Source organism: Cotesia typhae, unplaced genomic scaffold, assembly GCF_013202065.1.
Source record: "Cotesia typhae breed Kobodo isofemale line unplaced genomic scaffold, CoteBio_Ctyphae contig_4, whole genome shotgun sequence".
In the NCBI taxonomy this organism is placed as follows: Eukaryota; Metazoa; Arthropoda; class Insecta; order Hymenoptera; family Braconidae; genus Cotesia; species Cotesia typhae.
Window position 1 is genome coordinate 4,236,311 of NW_027423748.1, and position 19,443 is coordinate 4,255,753.

Consider the following 19,443-nt stretch of genomic DNA (forward strand, 5'->3'; position numbering starts at 1 on the left):
TAGTAGTTAAAAAAATTCACTGAAATAAAGAAATAGTACACAGAAAAAAATTTTTCTTGAATCAAGTAAATAATTTTTAAGAAAAAAAATTCTTAAACCAAGAAATTATTCTTGATTTAAGTAAATTGGACTTGGTTCAAGAATTTTTCTCTTAATGCAAGTTCATTTTTTTTTTCAGTGTACCAGAATAAATGAATGACTATATTAATGGTGATTTTACTAACATGCAAATATATATATTTGCTTTAATATGAAAATCTTCACACTCTAAATAAAAAAAAAAAAAAAAAGATTTTACCAAAAAGATATTTTTAGTTTTGATATATGAATATAAAAATATAAATCGACCTTGTAATCGAAAGTATAAATAGGAAACACATAACATACTTGTTGATAATTACATTATTTTATTAATTTATGTGGATGTTATCTATAGCACAACCTGACATTGAAATCTTCCCTACATTTAAATGTATCTTTAACGTTTCAAACATTCAATTCTTTGTTTTCCTTTTTCTTTCCGTAATAATTCGCAGAGTTTATTATTAATCAAGAACGTTAACGTTATTTATCAAACTTGACCACTACAATAGGCTACAGACAGCTGTTTTAAACCAGAATTATTTTCTATCGAATTAAGTCATAAAAAAAGAATCCACTAACAAGAAATGTTCTATAATTCAAAACATTTTGCTATTAATATAAATGAAGTTTGTACATTTGCCAAGGTTGCTATTTTACATAAATAATAGTGACCCCAATAGCATTATATTCGTATGTCCGTGTTCATTAGCATTATTATTGTAATCACAATCATGTGTTGTTTTTTTTTTTTACTTTTTTTTTTCCTTCAATAAATATTATTGCAATTTGTGAAAAATAGAATTATCCTCGTCCACGTATATATTTAATATGATATCAAAACTTGCTACCCAAGTCCATTTCCGCTCGATTTCACCGGATGTTAAAATTCTCTTTCTCTTCTCTCAGCAACTAAACCGATGAAGCTTCAATATTTATTGTTTTCTGAATTGACCATATCCGGTTTTGACATAATAAAAAAATATTCTTTATTTTCATTACATCATTTGCAATATTATTATTATTATTATTATTATAAATATACAAAAATTAAATGAATGCTAGAAACTTTGGGATGGATGTCGATATGGGAACGAGTGAAATATAATACAATGATTATGGTGTATAAGAGGGTAAATAACATTTCACCGAAATATTTACAAAACAAACTGACGAAAACAGGTGATACACATAATTATAATACGCGAAATCGCTCTAAATTATGTATAAACTTTACGAGAACTTATACTGCCGAAAAATCAATTACCTACCAAGGTTTTAAATGGTTTAACGATCTTCCAGACCAAATCAAACAAGAATTGACAGTAGATCGATTCAAACGCTCTCTCAAAGAATATCTGAATGAATGTAGACGAAATTAAACTGTGATACGAGAAGACAAAGAAAAATGATGTTGATATATATTGTAAATAAATTTAAAACTATGTAAATGAACTGTATTATAAAAAATTGTTTATTAGCATAGAAGTCGCATTGTAGAAAGATGTAAAAGTTAAATAGCAAAGTGCTAACAAATAAATATTATTATTATTATTATTTTACAAAGAAAATATTAAAATACAAATTTTAACTAAACATCAGTAACTTTAGCCGTTAGTCGATATAAAAATCTAAACCCTGATTTAATAGTAAACTTGCACAAAATTAAATTGTGGTACTAAATACCAAATAATTAATTTATCGTGTCGTAAATTAATTACTTTCATTAGCACGTTGTATACCTTCCAGGTGATAATTACCTTCTACATTAAAGCTATTTGCTGAATAAGTGCATATATATATTATTAACTTTTAATAATAAATACTGAACAACAATTGCGCATGCATGCATTTACATATATTTCTCTATAAATATCAAGTTTTAGTTGAAAGTTTAGTACAGTAAATATCCTAATATACAAACTACATTGCAATTTCTTGTAAAGTTTCAACCAAACGAACTTTTAATGAAATCAGTCTGCTGGCTTATCTACGAAGAGATGACCCCGTAATTGCCTGATACAATTTAGCTGTTACGTGATGTTAAAATTGACGATTGTTAATTAACTTATTGGAATTAAATTCAGTTAGGGAAAAATACTGTACTAAATGTTATTAAGTTATCAACTTAATTATCAGTATGGATGGAAATAAAGTATTTCTCAATAAATGATTATTTTCAAAAAGTTGAGAAAATTGAAATTAGCATGCCTTAAGCGCTCATGTCATACACAAATTATTTAGATCGATGATTATTAGATCTATACTTATATTTTTCATCTGAATTATAAGAGTGAATTATAAAAAAAATTAACTGTATCGAAACAGAATTATTTTGACACGCAACTTTTACAAGGGTTCTGGCAAATTCCCTAAGGAATAAAACAAAAAAAATTAAATCGTGAAAATTATTTTTGACAAAGTTATGATGTTATCAAGCCCGTGTTCCTGTGAATACCACCCTCATTCATTTAATTAGTCAAAAAAACGAGTTTTTCCTGAGAAATCTTATTTAATCGATAAGAAAATCTTTTCACCGTGTTCTATAGTTATTATTATTTATCTTCATATGCTTTTTATACGGAATCTTTTTTCTTTAAATTATGAAAATCACGTTTTAATCGAAATTACGATGTTTAGGCGAGAGTAGAGCGTACCTACGCGCTTCGCAAATATGTTTTGATGTTGCATTATGAAATGAAAATATTTATTGAGTAATACTTAGTCAGGACATCATAACAAGCTTGTGTTTGTTAAATTTAATCAATATCTTTGGAAAATTAATGTGGATGTAGAAAATAAATATTTAATTTTATTGATGGTAATTTTAGTATATGATTGTTTTTATAATTGGTCAATTTATGGCCGTGTTTACTATATTTTATTGAATGATTTATCAAGAGGCCACTAATAAAATTAACTTTTTTTTTGTCTGGGGCATTGTAAGATTATTTATTTATTATTGAATTTTTTAAATAAAATTATTTTTTATCTTATGAAAAATGTTATATAAAAGAAAATAAAAATTATTGTTTCTAATTTTATACTTTGGTTTGCTACAAATGCCAATTTTAAAGGAAATCATTATAAAATTATACTCATAAGATTTAACTGAAAAAGAAAATTGGCGTCGATAAATTTGTCTATTCTGGGCAATTTTTCTTTTTTCTGTGTCAAAAATTTTCATTTCTATCTTTTCTTACTACAAGAATAAAAAATCAATGATACAAAAGAAATCACAATTATTAATACAAATTTTTTTGCTCTTCAAAAGAAAATTGCCAATTATATTAAACTATAAAAGTACTTATAAAAACTAATTATATCTACTGAAGAAAAAAAAACAAAACAATAATCACAATAGTAAATAATTAACAGTATTTAAGAAAGTAGGATATTAGTTTCACTTAAAAGATTTTCGTGTTTACAACTTCCTCCGTTACACGACATTAGTATCACATAATGTCATGTTTCTTTTCCGTACATACAATACATGTACCACAGTAGTTGAGTTAAGTCCTCTCAATTTTATTTAATACCTTCTATTAAATCCATAGATTCATGAATATTTTTCCCGACAAAATAAATTAATTAAACGGTGTTTATGACGCGCGATAGTAAAATTGTATTATCCGATTAAAATAAAAATAACTAAAATCACAAATAATCCGAGCCTATCAATTAGTGCTTTCAACTGCGAGTAAAACAATTTTGTTCAATTAATAATACATCTCTCAGCCTGTTAATCACAAGAATTTTTACCGCGTTTTCATTTTCAAAAATAACTCACAATTAATATGGTATATTAACTATAGTAAATTGAATTAACTAATAACGTGATTCTGCTTTTAGTACTTCAACAAAGTATAACTTTGTACTTCTTCCTTGATGTACATATTAACATATTATATTTCGGTCAATTAAATGGCAGCGGACCGTTAACATTATTGTTGTTTTGTTCTAATTTATAATACAGACTACGTTTCCCTCCAATGTATATTTTAGCTTTATTTTTATTTTATTCACAATTCATAGAATACTGGTACAGGTGCAGAGTACATACAGAGCTTGTAAAACCAAAGCGAATTCTTAGTACCAACAATCAGTATGGCTCGCGCAGCACTAACGGGAAAAAAAACATCAGTTTTGTATGATACATACACAAATATCTGTGTATGCTCCATATGTACATAAGGATAGATAATGTTCTTGTTGGCTATGCATCACACATTTTAGTTTGCTTTGCGTGTCGCAACTGGACTGTGGCCATTCAGGTTGCTGTAAAACTAGAGAACTGGAGCATTTCACGCGAGTCATGATAATGTACATAAATGTTTATAGCAACTATTAACTTTTATATAAATGGAAACACTATCCAGCAATACGCTCACCTATAAAATATATCTAAACTGAATATATCAATGCATTTTTTCACCCTCGTGCATAATTTATATTTGCTTGTTGTGATTTTGTAATCAACTTGGTATAAATCTGCCCAGTCAAATTGATCATTTTTTAATGAAAAAATTGAAAGATTTTTTAAATCGATCAAATTTACGATGCACTATTTTTTTTTTTTTTTTTCTTAAATTTTAGTTACTCGGTGAAAAAGTTTACTTTTGTCAAAAAAGGCCAACTTTTTGTTTTTTCTGAGTGGATGATAAGAGTTACTGGTTGCTTTAAATTCAAGGGTTGCTTGCAGCGAAAATTTGCGACGTGTAATGCCAAAAGGTTAAAGCTAAGAAATAGGGCAAATGCATTAAAGTTAAATGCTGAAAGTCTATTTTAGTGATCACTTGAGACACTGTTTATGGAAGGCTTAACTTTGCAAGGTCAATTTTGTTATTTATTTGAAATAAATTATTTCATAAAATAGAGTTAACGAAAGTTTTGAAGACTGTGGAATTTTATTGCTACTGCAAATTGTTTAAATAATTGAACATTCTATTTAAATTAAATAAATGTTGCGATTATCGCTAGGTGGCTAAGTGTAGTTCGAAATGTTCATTTGCGAAGCACGAGATATAATAAATAAGTACCGTTCAAATTATAATCCGCTGTTATATAGTTTCATTAAAAATCATTGACTCATTTCGCTTCACTCTTGATGAAAATTATTGAATAAAAAAGTTCTGGTAGTAATAACATTTTCCATTTCCTGGATCATCAATTTTTTCTATCAAAGTTTGTCATTATTTATTGAGTAATGAGCTTGTCCAATTTATTCTTAAAAAAATACAAAATCCCTGCAACTTTTCGCTAATTCCATACCTAAGCGCTCAAAATTGCACTTATGACGTTTTTGTGCTCTTCGAGCTCGATATCTCGATATTAAACATATAGAGTATATAAATTAATAGGGTATAAAATTTTCTAATAAAAAATGACTTTAGATAAATCAACTGCTTTAAAATATGTTAATAATTTATTCAGAGTTTTTTTACAATTAAATTTTTTATATTTCTGTTTTAAAATAAATCAAAAAATCGATTTACGCACACGTTGAAAAATTAAAGTGTGAAAATTCATCAAGGCATGAAAAATCACACCACAAATCCTGTCAGTATGTTTTATCTGCGCTTAGTTGTGACTTCTATTAGCATAATAGGTGAAGTAAAATTCTTAATTGTACCTTTAAAAGTCAACCACTGTCTTCAAATGTAACTTTCACACCCTCGCTTCCGAGATTTTCACACCAAATCATTGACAACACACCGGAGACTATTAATTTTTTACAGGGCAAGAGCAATAAAAGAGCTGCTACACCCTACAGTTATACAAAGCTCAACAAATACAACTTTCTACACATCCTCTTCGCATTAAAACCCGTAATGTCTCTGTACTAAAAATTCCAATCACTACAATGCCTATATAACTAGAAAAGTTACATTAGTTCCAAGTTACAAAAAAGTTTTACATTGAAGATTTAAAATAACTGAATTTTTTTATTTACTTTTTGCTTTAAACAAATCTGAACTATCCTTCGGCTAAAAAAAGAATAAAGCACAGTTGGCCAAAAATAAAATAAAAAAATAAAAACGAGTGATTATCCCGCAGCGAATTTTGTTTTCCTCAGTCTATTTTATTTTGACAATTCCCAAAGCAAATAAACAAGATGGAGCAAAAAAGTAGATAACTCGGTTTGAAAAAAAATAATTGAGAAAATATTTACCCATCAAGCATCAAGGTAAACGTACGTTTACCCTCCGATCCACAAATAATAATAAAACGTGCCTGCTTTCGGGTGTTTTCACGTCTACAGTTTGACAGGTATCTTCCTCTAGGGAGCTAGGGAGTGTACGATATACTGCATACTACATACTACATACTACATACTACGTACTACATACTATCTACTACACTGTACGTCCCATAATACATATAATAATACACGATCCATATAGTTCGCACACCCCTAATAGCACAGACGATAACGACGCGTATAAAACCGTGGAAATGGTTCTAAAGGAAATAAGTTGAAGCTATAAAACTGCTTGAAGAGATATCGGAGATAGGAAGTCTTAGCCTGTTGGTGCAAAAAAACAAAAACAAAATTTAACTCTAGCTTATTTTTGCCGGAAATATTTCCAGGCACGCGTTTACTTTATCGTATTAAGTGTCTCAATATGACAGACAGAACACGAGACACGAAAGTGAGCACACAGGACGAGACAGGACAAGACATTGAGAAGCCCGAGGGTCTAAGTAAAATTCAAACACCCGTCATCTGATAAATTGATGAAGATAAAAGATAACTTGATTGATTTAGTTATTGAAAGATATCATTTTTCTTGGTCTGTTAATCAATAAAATAAATTGCGGAGTGGAAAATAAATAAATAAATAAGAAGACTCTGTAAAAAGATACACTGATAGAAGGATTTGTTTATAGTCAAAAATATTTGTTAATATTTAATAAATCATTTATTAGAGACCACTTTTTAGTATTAAATAAATATTTCTTATTATTTAAAAAGATTTATTAATATTTAATAAATGAATATCAGATTTATTAAATACAAATAAATCATTTTAAATATTAAGAAATATTTATTTAATACTAAAAAGTGATCTCTAATAAATGATTTATTAAATATTAACAAATATTTTTAACTATAAACAAATCCTTCTATCAGTGTACAGTTGACAAGGTTTGAATGGCGCGTGTCCAAATGGCGAGCAATCCACTTGAACAGTCTATAGTAGCTACATTGTTTGAACACCACGAGTAGCCACTCCAACTCTTCTTCATTTTTTCTTTTCTTATTCTTGTACTTGGGCTACTCTTTAGCTTTTGCCTTAGCCTTTGCTTTGCCTTCAACTTCTCTGCTCATTCACCCCATCTTCATCCTTCTGTAAAGCCTGCACCACTCTTACGATACTATTATATACTATATATACTTTTTGCTTTACTTGACAGCATCTGGATAAAAATCTCTTCACTCTATTCTCCAGAGTCTTCATCATAGAGACTTTGTCTAACTCGGGGGTGAGATTCAAAAAGCTGAAAAAAATACCTTAAGTTTACATCAGTTGAATTCAGATGCAATAATATAAAAATATTTTAATCTTACAGCTCTTTTTTTTTTGTGACCTCGTTAATTTTCATTTAAAGTGGATAATTTTTTGAATAGTTTCATATTTTTATTATTTTGAAAACAATTTCTGCATTTATATTATCTAATTATTAATTATAATTCACTTATCATGCTCAGTTAAGAATACATTATAAAATATGCTCAGATTCTTGTTAATTTTGAATGTTTCAAATGTTCTCAATTAAAACTAAAATTAAGTTAGCTAAAACAATGTTTTTGGTCAAAAAATTCGTGGTTTATAAAATAATATCCAATATTATGAAAAAAATATTTGAATCAATTATCAAAAATGTAATTCTTTATTTTGTCTTTACTTATGAATCATAATGTATTAGTCAATGTAAGACTTTATTTTTACCGATAATTTACCATAAACTCAAAAAAGGTTGGTAGCGAAAGATAAAATGAAAATAAAACAGGACTCTAAACTATTAAAATATAAAAGTGTAACCATGATAAAGATAGAAAGTAAAATTTTCAGTGCAATAAATTTAATGTGACAATTTACTGAACCGGAAAAGTTGTCGGTTGACGTATTCCTTTATCTCTTGCGCTATTTTATTAAGAATATTTTTTTAGACATCTTGCTCGTGAATATTAGAAAGGATACCTTTCTCCAGATAACACCGACTAAAGGATTTTAAACACTTAAATGTCATGAAGATAGCGCCAGTCTAATACACTTCTCAAACGTGTCGAGATAACCGAGGATGTGTTAACCAGATTATTGTAGCTCTAGAATCTTGAATTCATAAAAAAAAAAAAAAAAAAAAAAACGACAACAATATTATCATTCTCTTTTTTTCTTTTTCTTTTTTTTTTTATTTTTATAAACCGTATACTTCCCTATATAAGATCATGAACAAGCTGAACGAAGTCCTATGAGATCTCTGAGAAAAGGGCACGTGCGTTCGAGACGCGAACACCTGCCCCAGTGAAAGGAGTATTTATGTTTTATTTTATCTCATTCGACTATACTATAATTTTACCTTATTATTATCCATCCTTTTACCTTAAAATTACTTCGATAATTATTCTTACGTATTTTATACTTTTTTGATTAGAGAATACTATAGAAGTTACAACATGAAGGGTTAAGCGGAGAATTTTACATCGAATTTATGAAAAAAACTAGCAGAATAACTTTGATAATTCTAAGACAATGAATAAGTATTGCTTTCTTTAAAATTTTAAGAAATTTTTTCAAATGTTAGACGTACGCAAACTGTTCTTGTAACGTTCAACTGTCTGGAATGCAAAAATAAGTTTTTTTTTTATTTTTCATATCACTTGCCAAATATTTCATTGATTTGAATGAATGTTACTATTTTTTCAAGATTATTATTTTTAATCTCTGAAGAATTTACTTTTTTTAAATTTGAAACAAGAAAAAATAGTATGAATAGCTAAAGTCTGAATATTTTTTCAGGACAACAGATTTTTAATTTATTTTTTCAATCAATCAATTGATTAACTATATTGACAACGATAAACAATTGTAAATAGTGACTGGGATTATACTTGATGTTAAATATTAAAGGTTACTCAATTTAAGAAAAATTAATTGACATTCAAGAATATTGTTTTGTGATACCTTATAATTTTTTTACATTTATTAATTAGTATTTTGTCTATAGTTATTATCAGTTAAATTTATAAAATTTAGCATGAATTAAAGTTTGAGTATTCTCAGGACAACATGAAAAATTCCAACTTGTTTAAAAGTGTAGTAGCTGATTTTTTATAACGGAACGAAACAAAAAAAAGATACAGATTTTTGTATAAGTATAAATCACAAAAATTTTTTATATTTATGTAAAAAAATAATTTACATAATAAGCAAATAGAAAATTGTTTTTAAAAAAGCACAATATGGCTTTTTAAGTAAATATTAATGATATTAATTCATGACATTAACAACAATCTAATATTAAACATATTAAAAAATTCATTATCATTATGATCACTTCATTTTTAATTAAAAAATAACCATGAAATAGATGAGTCACTTTACGGTTGAGGTGACGAGAATTTTCGTAGAAACTATTTAAAATATACAATTTAAAAAAAAAATTCAAGCTAGCATAAATTTACAATTAAAAATTCCAAAACATCTGTTGAGAAAATTTATCAAAATTACATTTCTATTATCAAGATACCAATTGTTAAAATGAAGAACAAAAAATAAAATACGACGATTCGGTTTAATATGAGGTTTAACACTTATGTTATTACTGAGTAGTAAAAAAAATAAAAGTAGTAGCCGTAAACGGTGCATGTAGTGGTGGGCATTGGATGATCAAAGGACATTAATCGCGAAGCGATGAGGCTCTGAAGTATCCAGGCGCCAGGTGCATCTCGTGCTCTTATAATAGTATCGGGGAAGACTCACTACGAGTGCGTACTGCATACTACATATACTATTTATATATAGTATAATATATGTGTATGTGTGATGGTTGCGTGCGTGGATTCGTCAGGTAAAGTGTGGCACGAGTCTAACATATCGGATAGGAACTTTCAGCAGCAGCAGCAGCAGGAGCAGGAGCAGATGTTTCTCGACCTCGCCTTTGCTTATTCTCGGTCCCGTGTAGGTCTATACAAGAATAAGAAGGGAAAAAAATAAGGTAGGACGGAGCGAGGACAAGGATCATTGCTCTCTTTTTTTCTTCACTTAGCAGTCGTCTTCCTCTTCGTCCTTTATGTTGTTATTATATTATTTCTATCATCTGCTCCTTGTAGGCATTCAAAAGAGTGAAAAGATAAAAAAAATAAATAATAAAATAAAAAAAAACACAAATACTCACGTTGAAAAAATGGATTGTAAAAAGACGAAGGGATAAAGCAGGTGAAACCTATGGAACTTTTCAAATCTCAACATGTTTCTCGAATTTTTATTAGGATATGTTATGTGTTAGGCATTATATTTTTATTCTATTTAAAATATATTTAGGCGTTGGAAGTATTTAATGTGAAATATGGTGATTTTTTCAGTAACTTTTAAAATTTATGGTAAATTAATTTAGTAAATATTTTTATATTTTTATTTGCATTGATAAATATAAATAAACTAAGTCATACGTCACATATGTTCGATGTATGACGTACAACTTATGATTTATGATTGATCAAATGGTTTTAGATGTTTGAATTTTTTTGATTTATTATTTTTTTACATTAATGACAATTTTTTAATTAATCAAAAAGTTTAATATTTTTTTTTTTGGTTTTTTGAAAGTGTGAAAAAAAAAATTAGTACACTTAAAAATTCTTTTGTGAAATTTTTAATTCAGAGAAGAATTTTTTTTTAATTTTGGAAAATTCTTAATATTATGAAAAAATTATTTAACTATTAAAAAAAAAAATTACTGTAAACAATTAAGAAGGATTGTTGAGATTATTTAAAAAAAATTGATTTTAAAAATAAAATTGACAAATTTCCGTGATCTAAACTGTTAACCTTATCAACTTTCAGTAATTACTATCAAACAAATAAAAGTTATAAAAGTACATCTAAACAAATCTATCCGCGAAAGTGCGACGGAGAAACAAGTAGCGGATCCGGGTGGACGCAATTAAAGTACTTGACTTAAATGTTGACTACAGAGTCTACTCTCCCATGAAAGCTATAAATACTATCGTCACTATCTACCGCGAGCTCGAGACTTCCTTCCTCTTAATAGACATCTATAAAACACCGCATCGAATCCTCAATTGATCTTGTATATCTATATCGATACCCACATCTATATTTACATCTATTATTATATCAAATAAATCTAAATACATAGATTAGATTATTGCATTGTATCAAATAAATTTATACCGTTCTTCCTTAAACATAAATTAGACATAAAAATCTTCCATTAAAAATTGAAAGAAAAATATGCATTTTTCAGCGAAAAAATATTTTTACTCGAATTAAAATTAATGAATAAAAAAAAATTATTTCTCCTCTGATGCAATATGTATCCACAATTTTTTTCAATTTTTACTTATAAAATTTTTTTTATCATAATTTATTGAATAAATTTTTTCTAATTATATTAAAAATAAAGATCTTGTAAATAAAAATAAACTGGCGATTTATTTTTAAAAATTAATTAATAAAAAAAGTAACCACAGAAGATAATTGATTCAAATTAGGGATTATACTATATTTATAAGCTGGCAAAAGGCCTTGGAGACCTGCTGGCATAAATTAAATGCCTCGTGGTGCACAGTACATAGTACATCGCACAAAAGCTTTGTATATTGTATACTGCACCTTCATCATGACATCCTTCATTGAATCCTCCCACTTGGCTTTTTGAACCTTCAGCTTCTACTAAATATTATTTCATCCTCTTTCTACCTCCTCACTTTTTTAGTCTTATTCTCTTGTTTTCCTTTACCTTACTTCACTTTTTCATAACAACCTCACTCAACTCGACTCACTCTCTCACACACACACACAGCAAATAAACTAAACGGTGAATAGCAGCCCGGTGCCCAGCATAAGAGTCCAAGACTCAGATGCCCCACATGCACACTATACTCATACTGAATTTACCAAGGATTCTTTTACGGTAGCAGCTGCTAAGCCATTACATTACATTCCCTTGCTCTTGCTATCCTTCCACCTTGTGACCCTAGACCCAAGGCACCCAAATTCAGTCGAGCAACAACTTTCGTAGCCTTCAGACCTTCCGTCAATTTTTTCCTCTATTTATTAAATCACATTTTACTCAATTTTATATTTTTCTAATTTAGAATTTAACATTTTAATTAACAAATGTGTAACAATGTTGTGACGTGAAAAATTATCCAAGTGACCACTTACTTACTTTAAGGATATATATATATATATATATATATATATATATATATATATATATATATATATTGTGCAAAAATAAATTTATTTTTATTTATTATCTATAAATAATTAAAAATGATTATTTGTATATCTGGATTTATTCCTAGGTATGTTTTTATTTATTGGTAACATTTATTTTATTTTTATTAAAATTCAAATTTATCCTTAAAATGATTTTATGACGCACAGGATGATTATGATTATGATTATGATTATGATTCATCATTATTCGAGTAGTAATGTGTATTGTATATATACATATATATATTGTATTGTCGTGGTTAAAATTTTAAATGACCACCTGGCGAGTTCAAAGTGGAGTACTGAATTATTATTTTAAAACCCGTATCTGCTGGAAATAAAATTACATTGACGGCTATGTATTAATATTTCACAATGACACGGAAAATGGTGAACATGTGACGATTTTTTATTAATAAAAAAATGTGCACCTCGAGAAAATTTAAAAAGCTATGTGTGCAATATTTTGTACTATAAAATATCAAATGATAACTTGTAACTGTTATGTACAATATTTTATATGCATTTTAGGGCTGATAAATATTAAGATTTAAGAAGCGCACTCTTTTTAATTTAATCTAGTGTTTTATTTACTGAATAATTTTTTAAGGTAATTAAAGTTTTAGAGGACCTTAAAAACATTATTACTACTGAAACACAGATTGAAAAACAGAAAACAATTATTCAAAAAATTCAATTGGAAATTTTTACGCGGACTTTTATTTTTCTCTAGTTATGTGAATGTTAACACCATTAAGCTCAAATGATTGATTAACCGAAACACATTCCTATATTGTGCTTGAAAATTGAAAAAAAAGTAGCTGATATAATCTGGGAAAAAAATTATGTAAAATTTTTGTTTTGAATCAAATAAAAATTTTTATTCATTTAAGTTAATTTCACTTAATTCAAGAAATTTCCGAACTGACTGAAGGAAATGATTTTCTTGATTTAAGATTTTTGTTGAAAATAATTTAATTTTTCTATTAGTGCATTTATTATCGTCCAAGTAAAGTTTAAATTTGAATTTACTATCTGATTTTTAATTTAATTATAAATTGTTTTTACAAAACAACAGACTTCTTAATAATCAACAAAAAAAAAAAACTCAAGATTTATAATGGAGATGAAAAAGTAGTTTTTAATTAGACGCGTGTGCATTTATGCTTACCTCTTACCCAAAAAATGACAGATTACATATAATCCATGCACCCATAGATATTAAAATAATAATAATAACAGTCAGCAATATCAGAGACGAGTGGTAGATAGCGTCATGGTACCTTTCTGGTAGTTATGTTATAACCGCACTCCATTAATCTCTCGTCATGAAATTTGTGTACAGAGTGTGCAGTTGTACACGATATTAATTTTCCGTCTGGTGCTCGGCTCGTCGGATCCGTCAGACGCAAGGACGCCGGTTCCTGATGCTACACAGTTGGGTATCGTAACGTTTACGTTTACATGTTCTGTCGACGATTACAAATACGCCAGATTCTCCTAGAAATTGTGTTGACCAATTTAATTTACCACTGGATGATCCGGATATTACTTTATATCTATTAAATTTTTTCAATTAATTTTATGATCTATTTATCATCCATTTATGTGCATAAAGATTAATAAAAAACAAAAACAAATTAATTTTAAAAATAATATAATTAAAAAAAATTCTTAGAAATTTTTAATTTAATGATTAATTAAAATTTTAATGTATAATATAGATTTTATTACAATATTTCAATAATGAAAAAATTAGCATTACGCTGAGCGTCTAGACCAAATTATACGGTAACAAGAATCGCGGAGTAATAGATTAAAGATTTTTCTTTCATTTTTGAATAATTCTGAATAAATCAGCCTACGTTGATCCCATCAGGAATTGAATAAAAAGTAAAGAGCGCAAGAAGAAAAGTTGTAGGCGAAAGAATCATAAGTAAAGAAGCTCTTGTGTACCATCGATTTATGCTACTCGTTATTATGTAACATTTATAGGTCAAATACTCTGTATACATTAAAGTTGAATTATAAATATTTTTAAATTATAAATTGAAATTACAATCCAAAAGTGATTCCTGATTATCATTTGAATTATTTTATTTCATTAATCATTTGATTTCTTAAAAACTTATAATACAATTTTAACAATATTTGTATGATTTAAATGGACAGAAATGTTTACAAGACACATTGTTATGTAAATTTAGTTACTATCTCAAATTGTTGAATTTATTCTATTATGAAACGAAAGCTAGGAAATAAAATTTCCTGAGCATGAATCTTGAATTTATGATTATGTCTATAGTTCTCAAAAGACAAATTAATATGACTTTTTAATTTGATTCAAAAAATCTATTATGTTTTATGTCTATTGACATGTATGCATTTTAGTAAACACAATCATTTTTAAGCGAAACTATTTATTGATTTAATTATTTTTTTTTATTGAGTTGATACTTTTTTCGACTGTTAGAATCATATTAGAATTTTATTATTTGATTATAAATAATAAAAGAATCTTAAAACCGATAATCTCATTCTACTTTCATAAAATATTGATCTTTAGAGTTGAATTTACGTAACGATAAAACTAGAGCGAATTTAAAAATTCAAATAATAAAAAATGTTTTCAATATTATTATTTTCTTTACAACAAATTTATCGTATTGATGATTTTGATTCAATGATAAGATTTTTATTGAAAACTAATGTCAGTTTCTAAGTAAATTGAATTTAATACTGATTTTTTGTCAAGTAAAATGAAAGATCAAAGATTGTTGAATAAAATGCAGAGCTGCTTTAGCAAGGAATCGAACTTGGATCTCTTAATTAGACGTCAAGCGCTCTAAAACTGTATAACTTATGAAACTAATGAATTCTGAATAAATAACGTTTGTAATGTTTAAAATGATGGTATTTCTAATAAAATCTAATGAGATATTTATATTTATGTTACAGCTTCCCTCAAAAAGTAGAGCGACCCAGTCACAATACAAACTTGGGTCAAAATCACGGCGGGAGTACACACGGCGTTTACTCGACGTCTGGAAGTCAAACTTCTCTGTCGACATCGTACATAACAGGTCAATCGTATATGCAGTCACAGAATTACGGACACGCAGCGTATCCCACCCAGACGATGCAAGTTTATCCACACACCGGATACAGCCAGCCACAGAGTTACGGGACAATGGTACAGGGTTACGGTGGACAACCACAATCTGGTTATCAACAAACACATCACAAGAAGGGGTCCATTCGTAATGGCGATGTGCTCAAGCGATGTAGGCTCCAAAATGCGTAAGTATTTTAAATTAACTCGTTTTTTGTAAATCTTTCAGCAATTTAATTTTATTTTTTATTGATTCAGGTACGAACTCTCGCAGGATCTACTAGACAAGCAGATCGAGATGCTTGAGCGTAAGTACGGCGGAGTTAAGGCGAGAAATGCAGCCCTAACTATCCAGCGCGCCTTCAGAAGGTACACACTGTTAAAAAAATTTGCTGCAATTACGGCGATGGCCAAAGCCGAAAAACGCCTGAGTAGAAACATTCAGGACAACGCTGAGCGTGGCAGCGTGATAGCCGGTGATCACGACCGTATGCTTTATCACAACCAAATTTACATCCAGCAATCCCCGCAAACTGGAAATCACCGCCCGGTCCCGATAAGGAGCATGTCATTGCGCGAAAGAAGGCATGCGGAAAATTCGGCGGTCTCCCGCAATCAAACTGGGAGATGCGAAGTACAGATTATGGGACAAATTAATACCGGGCATCAACAACATCCAAGTCCTTATACACTTCATCAAACTGGTAGACACACACCCTCCCTTACGCCCAGCCCTTGTGGTAGATATCAACCACCGGCAAGTCCTTGTTGGGATACTAGTTCTCAAGAGAGTGGCTCTAGTATTCATTATTATAATCCTCAGGTAACTTTTCCTCATTTTATTACTTATTCATTTTAACTATTTATTTTGTACTACGCCATTTATATGTTACATCACACAAAATTTTTGTTGTAATAATTTTCGAAGTTGAATTTAATATAATTAATTTTTTTGTTAATTTAATAATATAATTATCATAATTGTAAATTTTTTAATTCATTAACTTATCTGTTCTTTATTATAAATTTTTTTTTTAACGATGACATTGATAAAATTATAATTATTTATATATAAATAAATATTTTAAGAAATTTAAATTTTTTAATTGAATAATTATTGTGATATTGACTGAGAACCAAAGAACGTCTCAATTTTACTGTTACTTTTATGTAAGTTAGTTAGATGCGAATAACAGGTATATATCAATATACGGTACCAAAATAATTTTTTAAAACGTAATCAATAAATAAATAAATAAATAATTAAGAAATAAAATTAAATAGACTAGTAAGTTTTAGTATTTACAATATAAATTCTGATTATATTTCAATTCATAGATTTAAACAATAATTATAACATTTTAGTTAATTATTTACACTCACAAAAGAAAATTTTAAATCTAGAAAATTATTCAGATAATGAAATTCATAAAAATTTTCCCCTTAATCAAGTTATTTTTTTATGAATGTAGATGATAAAATGTCAATTAATTTTATGCTGTAAAATATCTAGTTAAAAAAAATTTCCAGTAAGGTCGACACTAAAAGATAAATATCTATTAATACCAATTCGAGTGAAATTATAAAGCAATCATAAAGTTGGTAATCTAATTAATAAATAATATGATTAAAGGAACTTTCTTGCGGTCTTCGGCAAGAAACTCCACCTCGCGATCATCACAGAACACCGTGTACATCACCATCAACTCCTCATAATCTGCAAACTCCACTGACTCACAGTTGGGGCAACAGTTCGCAATTAAGTTCTGGTGGACGGAGCCGTAGTTCCGGCAAAAAAGTACCCCCCGAAGTACCCAAAAGAACATCCTCGATAAGTTCAAGATCCATGGAGCAGCGTCACAATGGTTTGAGCAAGAGCGTCGAGAATGGAAGCTTGAGTTCAGTACAAAGCTCGGGAAGCGATTCTACCAACTGCGAAAGCTCTGAGGGTGACGCTCAGCGTGGATCTCCCATTTGGAAGAACAAAGGAATCGTAAGTTATTTTTACTGTCCGAGACATTACTTATCATCACTCATTAATTGTTATCATTAGGGAAAAACTTTAACTAATTTATTTTTGTTTTTTTAGTCGAGCTCGCCGGAGCATCAGGATTGTGGCCACACAGCGGAGAATAACAGTCTGATTAATAATACTAAAGATTTAAGTCACTCGCACGCTAGCTCGGGTTATCAATTACCTATGATTGATCACGCAGAAACAATGCCTCAAGCCAGCTACAAGGTTTCGGAAACAGTAAGAAAACGGCAGTACCGTGTTGGATTAAATTTGTTCAATAAAAAACCAGAGCGTGGAATTGCTTACTTAATAAGACGTGGATTTTTGGAGAATAGCCCACAAGGCGTAGCCAGATTCTTGATCAGTAGAAAAGGACTCTCCAAACAAATGATCGGGGAATATCTAGGCAATCTTCAAAATACCTTTAATATGGCGGTCTTGGAGTAAGTTTTTATTTTTTTAATTAATTACTAATCACTTTTTACATTCCTGTTATTGTAATCTTTACTTATAAAACTTAAGACTTTTATTTCTATAAAAGATTACAAGATTTTTCATTTCCATCTTGTAAATTTAGAGAAAAAATTTTCTCCAGTTTAAAAGTCACTTTTATAACTTTTGTTATTCTCGTAATAAGAAAACTTTAGTTTTCATTCAATGTTTTTTTTTCTTACTGGCAGCAATATTAATCGTATAATTTTCGAGAACAATTGTCCAGAAAGTATTAAATTTTGTTCTGTATTTAAGAAAAAAAAAATCAACAGTTATTAATAAATGTAATATTTAAATTTTACAACACACTTGAATTTGATTAACATTTAACGAATGACCTATGCTAATTAATTATTAATATTTTAATTAAAAGAATTCTAATTGGTTTTTAATTAAATACACTTGTAATACCGCAACGTAAATGAATAAACAACAGTTAGAGTATGAACAATGAAATTAAAACTAAAATAATGGTGTAATTTTTTTTTTTTTTTTTTTAGGTGTTTTGCCCACGAGTTAGACCTGGCTGGAATGCAAGTGGACGTGGCTCTGAGAAAATTCCAGGCATACTTCCGTATGCCGGGTGAGGCCCAAAAAATAGAAAGATTGATGGAAGTATTTAGTACTCGGTACTGCCAGTGTAATCCAGATGTTATATCCCGATTGAGATCCCCGGACACTGTTTTTGTACTGGCATTCGCAATAATAATGCTGAACACTGATTTGCACACACCAAATTTAAAACCCGAGCGCAGAATGAGGTTGGACGACTTTGTTAAAAACCTGCGTGGTATCGATGACTGCGGGGATATTGATAAAGATATTTTAGTCGGGATCTACGACCGCGTCAAAGCTAATGAATTCAAACCGGGATCAGATCACGTAACTCAAGTAATGAAGGTTCAAGCAACCATTGTCGGAAAGAAACCCAATATGGCATTACCGCACCGCAGACTTGTTTGCTACTGCAGACTGTATGAGATTCCTGATATACATAAGAAAGAACGACCAGGAGTTCATCAGAGAGAAGTTTTTCTTTTCAATGATCTTCTTGTTGTTACTAAAATTCTCAGTAAAAAGAAAAGCAGCGTTACCTATACTTTCAGACAAAGTTTTCCCCTTTGTGGGATGGTCGTTACACTTTTTGAAGTTCCACGTAAGTTTTATTATTATTATTCCTACTTTCATTATGAATTTACTGTTTATTAAATGCGATATTCAAGGTTATTTCTCTAATTCGTTAACAAAAATTTACTGTTTTTCTC

At 28.8% G+C, this 19,443-nt stretch overlaps 1 protein-coding gene across 5 annotated transcripts in view; it reads left to right on the forward strand.

The window, feature by feature from the left end:
• Positions 1-19,443, forward strand: part of Siz (Brefeldin-resistant Arf-GEF family protein schizo) — a 117,211-nt gene that overhangs the window by 93,999 nt on the left and 3,769 nt on the right. For all 5 annotated transcript variants that reach the window (XM_074243448.1, XM_074243452.1, XM_074243451.1 and 2 more), the window contains 5 exons: positions 15,516-15,857; positions 15,928-16,492; positions 17,303-17,662; positions 17,759-18,129; positions 18,679-19,334. In XM_074243448.1, the coding sequence (XP_074099549.1) occupies positions 15,516-15,857; positions 15,928-16,492; positions 17,303-17,662; positions 17,759-18,129; positions 18,679-19,334 (2,294 nt within the window). The remainder of the gene's footprint in view (positions 1-15,515; positions 15,858-15,927; positions 16,493-17,302; positions 17,663-17,758; positions 18,130-18,678; positions 19,335-19,443) is intronic.